General features: G+C 50.7%; 1 protein-coding gene across 2 annotated transcripts in view; it reads right to left on the bottom strand.

The window, feature by feature from the left end:
* Positions 1-9,594, bottom strand: part of Copz2 (coatomer protein complex subunit zeta 2) — an 11,649-nt gene extending 2,055 nt beyond the window's left edge. Inside the window, exons 1-8 of one of the 2 annotated variants that reach the window (XM_021213207.1) lie at positions 9,480-9,594; positions 8,743-8,811; positions 5,843-5,924; positions 5,189-5,280; positions 4,701-4,756; positions 4,180-4,257; positions 2,449-2,500; positions 1,773-1,811 (exon numbers count right to left, since the gene is read on the bottom strand). In XM_021213207.1, the coding sequence (XP_021068866.1) occupies positions 1,773-1,811; positions 2,449-2,500; positions 4,180-4,257; positions 4,701-4,756; positions 5,189-5,280; positions 5,843-5,924; positions 8,743-8,811; positions 9,480-9,581 (570 nt within the window). In that variant the 5' untranslated portion in view covers positions 9,582-9,594. Of the gene's footprint in view, positions 1-1,772; positions 1,812-2,448; positions 2,501-4,179; positions 4,258-4,700; positions 4,757-5,188; positions 5,281-5,842; positions 5,925-8,742; positions 8,818-9,479 lie in introns of both variants that reach the window. The other variant, XM_021213206.2, reaches the window with a different exon arrangement.
* Positions 9,595-10,509: the final 915 nt, after the last annotated feature.

Genomic DNA, 10,509 nt, shown 5'->3' with positions numbered 1-10,509 from the left:
TTTTGGTTTTTTTCGAGACAGGGTTTCTCTGTGTAGCTCTGGCTGTCCTGGAACTCACTCTGTAGACCAGGCTGGCCTCGAACTTAGAGATCTGCCTGCTTCTGCCTCCCAAGTGCTGGGATTAAAGTGCTCTGGCTTTCTGGCTTGTGTTTGTTTTTGAAACAGCCTTGTTCTTTGATCCCCCAGCCTCCAGACTGGAAGCGCTGTGTCAGGAGCCTGCACCGCTCCACCACGAGGTGAAGTGCCAGGAGCCACACCCAGGGCTTCATCTCCCCTTCCAGCCTTGTTCTTCTTTTTAACTTTGTATGTACATAGGTGTTTTGTCTGTCTGCACGTCTGCTTACCACATGTGTGCCTGGTGCCTGCAGAGGCCAGAAGACACCAGAACCCCCTAGAACTAGAGTTACAAATGGTTGTGAGCCACCATGTGTATGCTTGGAATTGAACCCGGGTCCTCTGCAGGAGCTGGGACCGCTCTTAACTACTGAGCCATGCGGTTAGCTCTCCCCAGCTGTTCTGCTCTGCTCTGCTCTGCTCTGCTCATCAACACTCCCCTTTTAGAATGTTTAATGTGTATTTCATGTATTTACTTTTGTGCGTTTATGTGGAGGTCAGCAAACACTTTTAGGGGGTCAGACTCAGCCCATCAGGCTCGGAGGCAGGCGCCTCTACTTGCTGAGACATCTCAATGGACTGTTTATTACTATGGTTTTAAGACAAGCTCTCATGTAGATCACTCTGGCCTTAAACTTGATATGACTTTGAACTACTAATTCTCCTGTCTACCTCCCACGTGCTGAGATTACAGGTGTGTGTTACCATGCCCAGGTTGGTTTATTTTATGCTATTTTATTTTATTTTATTTTATTTTATTTTATTTTATATAAAGTCTCAGGCTACATCCCTGCCTAGGTGGAAACTCACAGTGTAGCTCAGGTTGGTCTTGAACTTGAGATCACCCAGCCTCTGCCTTCCAAGTGCTGAGACTATAGGTGTGAGCCACTACTCCTGGCTCTTCCAACCTACTGCTTCCACTCTGAAAACCAGCACACAGCCACATTCTTTTCCAACAGAACATGAGGACACATGGGGAGCCAGAGGGCAGATGGGGTGCTGAGGATAGCGTACAGAAGTGGGTGTCACATCTGGTGTCCCCACTGATGACACAGGCCCATCTCTGCTGAGCTACCATGCTAGGGTTTATGCCAGGGAACAGAACTTCTTGGAAACAGAGTAAGTCTGAGCATAGGAGGTCAAGCCATTAGGCTTAACTACCAGGAAGTCTGTGAAGCTGGGAACCCAATCTGCTAACAGTAACCAAGACACACACACACACACACACACACACACACACACACTGCACCGCCATATTCTGCATGCATCTCGGGGCTGTGCAGCTGTGTGCTAAGGGCAGACGTGATGAGTTCAGATCTTATGAGGTGATGAGGCCCTTAACCATCCCAGCATGGCCCCACATGGATTTCAGGTTGTCGGGAATATGAGGGATCTGAGCCTTGGGTAACAAGTAACCTGGGTATCACTAGGGTAGCTAGTTTAGGGTAGGAGATGAGGTGAGCAGGTGGGAATTTGCCCACCTGTCTCTCACCGCCCACCTGCCAAGAGCTCAGCAGCCTCCAGTGACTTGCTCTGAGTCACCAGTTCATCCCTTGTCCCACACCTCTGGTTTCCTAACTCTGACTCTCTCCCCTGGGGCACTGGGCTCTCCCTGTCCTTTAGCCTGTTTCTGGCCAAAGCAGATGCATGAGGCTTACCTGGGCCACACTCTGTTCTGTTAGGCCACTGTCATCAGTCTGTGGGAAAGGAGAATCACAAAGTCCAGTCAGAGCAGAAAGGAGCTGTTGAATTAGAGACGTGAAGGCTTGCAGGGCAAGGGGGTAGTAGTTAATGTGATCCAGAACTGCACGGTTATGGCTGCCTAGCAGACAGAGGTCCTGCAGCCTGTCATTTGGAAGCCAGGAACCCCACCCCCACCCCTAACCCATCTTCCATTGCCAGGAATTAAACCCAGGGTCTCACATGTTAGCCAAGTGTTCTACCACTGAGCCGCATCCTTAACCAAACTGGGACCCTTCTGGTTTGCATGAAGGGAACTAAAGTAGGGGAAAGGTGTCACCCAGACTGCAGACATAAAAAGGCCAACCGGAAGAGAGTACCATAGCCCCAGCACAGCCCAGGCCCCAAGGCTGTCCCTGGAATCATTTTGAGGGCTCAGTTACTCATCCATCCAAGCCTCTCATTGGAGGATGAGGAGGAGCTATTTTGGTTTTGCTTTTATGGAGAATGAACTGGAAGCTTTCCTCTTAGATGTCTGAGTAGCTGGGCTCCCATCAGCTGAGCCCTGACAGTCTGGTGCCCTGGAAGGTCAAGAGTAGGGAAGGCAGGAAATACAGTCTGGGAAAGATGGTGATGAGGTACCAAAAGACTTACCCTAAAATTCACTTTCTGGATCACTTGCTGGGGGTCACTCTCCAGAATCACACTACAAGATAAGAGAAAATTTGGGGGTGAGTTGGTGATGTCATCCCCCTCCGACAAGCCACTTTTAGCTCTTTAATATACCCTGTAGTGTCTCTCCTAAGGGGAACCTTTCCCATAGATGGTCCTGAGGTCACACCTGTCCCTTCCCATGGGGACTCTCAGCTCTGCTCCTTCTACACACTGTACCGTGGTCACCTCCATGACTAGCTTTGGGCAATGCTCGACAGAGGGGTTTGTGAGATGGCACGACCGTTAAAGGTGCTTGCCACCAACCTAATAAACCAAGTTTGAGCCCCAGAGCCCACGAGGTAGAAGGAAAGAACTGACTGGAGCAGTTACCCTATGACCTCCACTCTTGTGCTCTGGTCCACGCAGTCATCAAAGGTAAAAATGAGTAAAAAAAAAAAAAACGTGAAAAACAAAATAAGCAAAGACCCTGAACCTAGCTCAGGGAAGCGTGGAGATGGGAGGAGGCCGCTTGAGCAGGGACCAGGTTTTCCTGGCATTTAGAATCCTGGCATCCGTACAACCTCAAGCAGCAGCAGGCAGTTAATACAAACAGAAAGAGGAGCGAAGCCGGGCGTGGTGGCACAGGCCTTTAATCCCAGCACTCGGGAGGCAGAGGCAGGCAGATTTCTGAGTTCAAAGCCAGCCTGGTCTACAGAGTGAGTTCCAGGACAGCCAGGGCTATACAGAGAAACCCTGTCTCAAAAAACCAAAAAAAAAAAAAAAAAAAAAAAAAAAAAAAAAAAAAAAAAAAAAAAAAAAAGAAAGAAAGAAAGAAAGAGGAGCGAGGCATTCGCCGTCCCCGACCTCCCAGAAGCCCCTGCTCTCGGGTTGCTGGGTACCGCGCCAAGCGTAGCCTGAAACATCTCACACCCCGCGGTTTTAGACTTGACCCTGCTAATTCCCTTGCTGTGTGCTCTTCCGTAAGTGGCTTGAATCTCGGAGCCTCTATTTCCTCCTCCATAAAATGGGCAGCTGTTTCAAAGATGCTGTAATCCCCGCGCCTCTGGCACTGAGGTAACGAAGGCCAGGTGAGGGAAAGACACTCATGAAGTTTCTGTTACCAGAGTCAGAACTTTCCTCTCCTCTGTTTATTGTCCCCTCTTCCAAGAAATTCTACTAACCAACTTTTCTCATAAAGGCTCCCAATCATTTAGGAGTCTGCTGGCATATTAATGAGAGACAATATTTACCAAGGAGAAAGACCAAAAAAAAAAAAAAATCCCCCAGCTACCAAGAACTATGGGGCTTTATACACATCATTTTGCAGGACCCTCAACATCGTGTTGGCTTCCTTTCGTTCCCATTTTAGTGACAAGGAAAGTAGACTCACAGAGAGTCAATGCCATGTGTCTCACTGGTGTTGGGGGAGGATTCTCTGAGGTCCTCTCAGAAAGGGACAGGTGTCTATATTCCTCCTCGGCATAGGAGATCAACCTGCTCTCCGTATCCCCATACTCTCCACCTATTCGGCGGCCCACGGTAGGTGACTCTCAGGCTACTATCCCATTTGACTTGACTTGGACTAATAATGATTCCACCCTCTGTCCTCATAAGTAGGTAGGAATAAGGTTAGAGGACCACTAGGAATAGGTAGGAGAAGGGAGGACGAGTTGGCCAGAGAGAGTTGGACCAGGGTGCTCCCAGCATCTCTTCTCCCAATCCCCTCCTCACCCTCCGTCGACAGTTTCATCCAGCACCAAGAAGGCTCCGTCCATGTTCTCCAGCAACCAGCGTTTCTCCACGTTCTTCCTGAGGGCAGACACAAGAGCCTACGCTTTCTGGTGGCTGAGAGGAACCATGCCCCCCTCTAAGGGAGGCAGCTCTTCTCTCCAGCATCCCTTCCCAACAAAGCCTGGGCAGAAGGATAAAACACAGTGGGAGCAGAGAGGGGACAGGGACTCCTGAGCACAGAGTAGGCTAGGGTCATCCTAGATTGGTTTGTCTAAGCTATGCTCCTGGGTAGGTATCAGTAACTGGGGATTCAGGAAAGTTAAAAATACAGTTTATAGTGGGGCATGTTGGTACACACCTGTAATTCCAGCACTCAGGAGACTGTGGGGGACTGAGGGGGACGCCAGTGTGAGCTAGGTGTAACAAGACCTTCCTCTCCCTGTGCCTCTCCTCTGGGACAAAGGGAAAGCCCCCCCCCCGCCCTGGGGCTGGGGCCCTGGGGTGTGAAGCATCTTACTTACCTTAAGATGTGGCTCAGAGAGTCAAACAGGCAGGCAAGTACAGACATGAGCATCAGCTGAGGAGGAGGGAGATGGAGGACGATAAGAAGAGAGCTGAGGCCCAGAGGTCCACAGCGGGCCTCTGAGCTCCTGTGTGGGCCAGACAGGAAGCATTCCCTTATCAGAGAGGACTTGGCTGGAGGCTAGTGACTCTTTGATTTGAGAGGGGGAACTAGATTTGGGCTGCGGGGACAGTGGAGTGATCCCCTGGGTGTCCCCTTCTCACAATACGCTCAGCCAGAAGCAACAGCTCCCTATGGAAGGTGTGAACACTTCATTTCTGGGTCCCAAGGGATCTAAGGAACATGGCGGATGTGTACGATTGCAGAGAGACCCATTCTGGCTGTCCTTCTACCCCCCAGATCTATTGCTAGTACCAACAGTGAACCTTCATAACCCACCTCCAGCCCAGCACAGACCCTTCTTGTCACCCAGTCTCTGAACTTCACCTCATTCTCGGAGGAAGATCCCACCACATATAGGAAGATGTCGATGCTGCTCTTGTAGACAATAGTCATGCCCCCCAAAAATGCGATTTCACCTGGAAGGGGGAAGGCTCTCAGGTCAGCACACCCCAAACCCAGCCTGGGGCTAGCCTGGTCTCTGCTTCCCCAGGCCTCTCCCTTTGTTTCCCACTTCCTTTCTCAAGGACCTCTAGCCAGACCACCACTTCCAGGAGGCTGCTCTGAATCCTTGGTCCCAATCCAGATACTATGTCTTGAGAAGAGACCTCCTGTTGAAGAGTCAACAAACTCAGTTCAAGGCTGACCTCCCCCGGCTCCGCCCCACCCCTCCACCCTCCATCCACGCAATGCCCTGGGACCAGATCCAAGTGTGTATAGGGGGCACACAGTCAGCCTCCTCAGCTGAACAGGAGAAGTGTGGATGAACGGGATGGGGAGCGAAGGTTCCGGGATGATGGAAAGAAGGGAGCGAAACGCAGCTGGGGAGGAGGGACAAAGAGCTTCTGAGGAGAAGGCAATGGCCTGTGGGGGTGGAAGGCCAACAAGGTCAGATGTGGACAGATGTGGACAGATGGAGAAGATGACAGACACTGGCGGTCAGTCATCTGAGATCTCCCGAGGAGGATGGGCGGGCCTTACTTTCGGTGCGGCTGGTCTTGTTGAAGACATTTTTCTCGAAAACCATCTGCTCCTTCACGGAGGGAAAGGTGTCGTCATAATACTGTGAGAAAGAGAAGGCAATAGCCATCGCACGGAGCTAGCTCCTGCCTCGGGAGGGGGCTTAGCAGAGAGCATCAGGGGCCGGGCTGGACCTCCTTGTCACCTCCCTCCCGACACTATGTGCTCCTCAGTCCCCGTAAACAAATTCCAAGCAAACAGAAATGAAAGTAGAGAAATGGGCTGGAGAGATAGCTCAATGGTTAAGAGCACTGACTGCCCTTCCAGAGGTCCTGAGTTCAATTCCTAGCAACCACATGGTGGCTCACAACCATCTGTAATGGGGTCTGATCCCCCTCTTCTGGTGTGTCTGAAGACAGCTATAGTGTATTCATATACATAAAATCAATCAATAAATCTTTTTGTTAGTTTTTTGTTTTTCGAGACGGGGTTTCTCTGTATAGCCCTGGCTGTCCAGGAACTCACTCTGTAGATCAGGCTGGCCTCGAACTCAGAAATCCTCCTGTGTCTGCCTCCCAGGTGCTGGGATTGAAGGTGTGCCTCACTACTGCTTCATCTTCAATTTCTTAATATATAACAAGGATGGGACCTTCTAGAAGGAGGCCCCAGAGGCTTTGGCAGTGCCGATCAACCTCTGCCCATTGGCTGAAGCAAGGTGTAGTCAAGCTCAAATTTCTGCATGTGAACTTTGCATTCCACAGTCAATTCTGCAGGCAAGTTAGTAGTCCCTCTGCGGTCTCCTATCATGGTGAACAAACTCATTTGAATGCTAAAGAAGACTGAAAAGACTTTAACACATTTAATAACTAACTTAGATGTTATAGCTGGGTGTGGTGTCACATGCCTGGACTCCCAGCACTTGGGAGGAAGAAGCAGTAAGATCAGGAGTTCTGGGCCAACCTTGACTACATGAGACTCTGCCTCAAAAAGAAAAAAAGAAAAGTATGGCTCACAAATGTAATCTCAGCACTTGGGAGGCTGAGGTAGGATCACTGTGTGATAACCTGGGCTACACAGTAAGTTCCAGGCCAACTTTGGTTGTAAAGTAATCCCCTGTTTCAAAAAAACAAAACAGGCAAACAAAATTAATCCGGGGCTGGTTGTGGTGGCATCGTTCAACCCCAGCACTCAGGAGGCAGAGGCAGGCTACTCTCTCAGTTCCAGGTCTACAGACTGAGTTCCAGGATGGCCAAGGCGAGGAGAAACCCTGTCTCAAAAACCACACGCGCGCGCACACACACACACACACACACACACACTCTTGCATGCGTGCAAAACAAAAAACAAAAAACAAAAAAAACGAGGGGATGATGTTCCATGCTTGCCAGTGATTTCAGCACTCAAGAAGCAGAAGCAGGAAAAACAGGACAAGTTTGTGGCCAACCTGGTCTACAACAAAACAAAACACAAATCAAAACTTAAGTATTACTAATTTCTGTTATAGTTAATTACATTGGTGGCAGGAATTTTGTTTATTTATTCATTTTAAAGAGTTATTATTATACATAAGTGCACTGTAGCTGTCTTCAGATGCACCAGAAGAGGACGTCAGATCTCATTACGAGTGGTTGTGAGCCACCATGTGGTTGCTGGGATTTGAACTCAGGACCTTCGGAAGAGCAGTCAGTGCTCTTACCTGCTGAGCCATTTCGCCAGCCCTTTATCTATCTATATTTATTTATTTATTATTGAGTTTTTGTGGGTTTTTTTTTTCTTTTCATCTTTTCGAGACAGGGTTCCTCTGTATAGCCCTGGCTGTTCTGGAACTCACTTTGTAAACCAGGCTGGCTCAGAAATCTGCCTGCCTCTGCCTCCCAAGTGCTAGGATTAAAGGCGTGTGTTTGTTTTTGAAATGGGTTTTATTATGTATCCCAGGCTGGCCTCAAACTCACAGAGATTCACCTGCCTCTGTCTCCCGAATGCTGGAATTTAAAGCAAACACCATTGCCTGGCCTTCAAGGTAGCAGAATTTTAGGGCATTTTTCTTTCTTTCTATAGTCTTTTCTTTTTCTTTCTTTCTTTCTTTTTTTTTTTTTAAACATTTATTTATTTAGTGTGTGTGTGTGTGTTGTAGAGGGTCAAGAATGGAGGTCCAAGGACAACCTGAGGGCTCTGCTCCTTTTCCAACTATGTAAATTCAGGATCCAACTCAAGCTGTCAGACTCGGCAGCCTTACCCACTGAGCCATCTGGTCTACCCTGAAACTTAGCTTCAAATGTAGTTTTAGCTCCTCTCACCCAGGCCATGTAGGATGGATACCGGATAACTGAATGGGAGTTCGAGGAAAACTACCTGGAGCCTCAAATCTAAACCCTGAGTCCTGGTGTCAACTGTGAGACTAACCCCGTGACCTCAGGCAACCTACTAAGCGTCACTAGACTTAATTTTTCTACCTCTGTGAAGTGAAAAGGGGAGACTAGATAGTATCCCCAATCCCACCTGATTCGACTACATCATCATGCTAAGTCCTTAGTGTTTACCTGGCTGAAATACAAAAGCACATAGGCAACTTTGTCTACAGTTTAGGAACTTGGATTCCTAGGTCCCAGGCTCAACTATCCACTGATCCCTTTGGTGGAGCTTCCCACGCCCAGGATGCAGCTGGCCAGAGCAAGGACAAGAAGACATGCCAGGGAACATGAGAAAGAAACCGAAGGAATCCCCACTCACCCACCCAGCCCCTCGCTGTTAGCCTGATAAAGCATAGCGTGGACAAAGTGACCTCTAGAGAATCTAAGCTGGGCTGTTCTGCCACCCAGCATGCAGAGTTTCTTCTATAGGAGGAGTTAAATGGGCTGGGTGGGGTCCGCTTGTCTTGGACATATGGCACTGTCTTCGGGGTTCCAGCGGGGAGGGGTTACCTTGGCCAGCAGCCTTCGCCCGTCATTATCTAGGATGAAGACAGCCTTGATTGTGTAGAGAGAAGGTTCCTGAAACTGACAAGGGAAAGGAACCCCTGACGCAAAGTGGACACCGAGTCGGGGCTCTATGGAGCCAGCTATCCCCCAATCCACAGCTGGTTCCAGCCCAACCCTGTGCCACATGGACCATTTCCGGTGCCCACACCACTCCCAGACAGATGTTCCACTGCAGGTCCGAGAAGTGGGCGCTGAGTCCGCAGAAAGTCCTACCGGGCCCAAGTTCTGTCATGCACTGACTGCTCCAGAGTCCGAGTCGGAGTGTATCACAGAACCTAGGCCCGGGGAACAGCAGCGCCGAGCCTCCTTGTGTCCAGCTGACCCCCAGTTCCAGATGCGCGCGGCCATCATCCTGGAGCAAGGGAGCCCAACCAGACCACCTCGCCACTCCCACTCCTCCCTCGTCCCGCTAGAATCTCGCTTCCATCCCGGCCACCCAAGTCGGTTATGACTACGGCTAGTTCACCAGAACTTCAGTCCCTCCCGCGACACTCCACTCAGGCCAGGCCTCCTCGCCCGTGCGCTCCAGGACAAACTTTTTCTCCTGTTCCTGGGCCTGGGCTCCCTCTCCGGGTTGGGCAGTGGTGCCACAAAGTTCCCAGCTCAGGAGCCCGAGGCAAATCAGTTGCCCCCCACCACCGATCCTGCGGCCCCAGGACCCCGCACTCCGTGCTCCCTACCCGCTGTTCCGTGGCTCGCGTGGGCGGCGCTGCGCCCCCGGCTTGGGCGGCTGAGGCCCCCTCCCCCGGGTGCGGACGTGGCCAGGCCTCCGGCCGCTGCATTCCGTTCGCTGCCTGCACTGACAGCGCCGCCCCGCCCCGTGCCCGCCCCCCGCGACGCCGCCCCTCCGCCCAGTCCTGCGTGGCTGGCCTCTGTGTGCGTCCCCTCTCTCTAGGCGAGCTTTCCGCCCGACCCCACGTCGCAGAACCTCGTCTCCCTACTTGGATTCTTCCCTCTGGGCTCCTCTGTGCACCTCCCAGTCTTTCAGGTGAACCAGAACCTACACTTCTCTTCCCACTTACTGCCTCTTCTGGCCTAGGGAGCCTGTGGCTTTGGTACACAAGGTCTCCATGTGGCTGTCCTGGGACAGCCCGAATCTCAGTTTAGGTTCACTTTCTCCTCAGGACCTCCTAGTAGGTATCATTGGGACAAATAGTTCAAGTCACTTTTTAAAAAAAGAACTCTCCTTTTTAATTTTTGAGATTAAAAAATTTTTTAAAAAATTTATGTATGTGAGTACACTGTCGCTGTCTTCAGACACACCAGAAGAGGGCATCAGATCCCATTCTAGATGGTTGTGAGCCACCATGTGGTTGCTGGAAATTGAACTCAGGACCTCTGGAAGTGCAGCCAGTCCTCTTAACTGCTGTGCTATCTCTCCGGCTCCTCAAGTCACCTTTTTGATTGCAAGACAGAGCCTGTCAGTGAGAGCTCTCCACGGGGATGAGTTCCCTGCTTCCCCTCATTCTTCCTGGGGAAAAGAACCATGGGCCGAGGGACACTTCCCCCAGGCATTTTTCAAGACCCAGAGGTGGATGAGGCCAGTGGGATCAAAACACACCTGAAATCCAGCTTGATTGAGCCTGTGGACTAACCTGGCCAGAGTATGATCACATACAGTGAGGTAGTTATCGGTGTTTGGGCAGCCAGCCATTCACAACACTGACAGATGTGTCTTATACTGGAGCGAGCACTCTCATTGTAAGTCAG

This window comes from Mus pahari, chromosome 14 (genome assembly GCF_900095145.1).
Source record: "Mus pahari chromosome 14, PAHARI_EIJ_v1.1, whole genome shotgun sequence".
NCBI classification, from domain to species: domain Eukaryota; kingdom Metazoa; phylum Chordata; class Mammalia; order Rodentia; family Muridae; genus Mus; species Mus pahari.
This window is presented reverse-complemented; position numbering and strand designations above follow the sequence as displayed.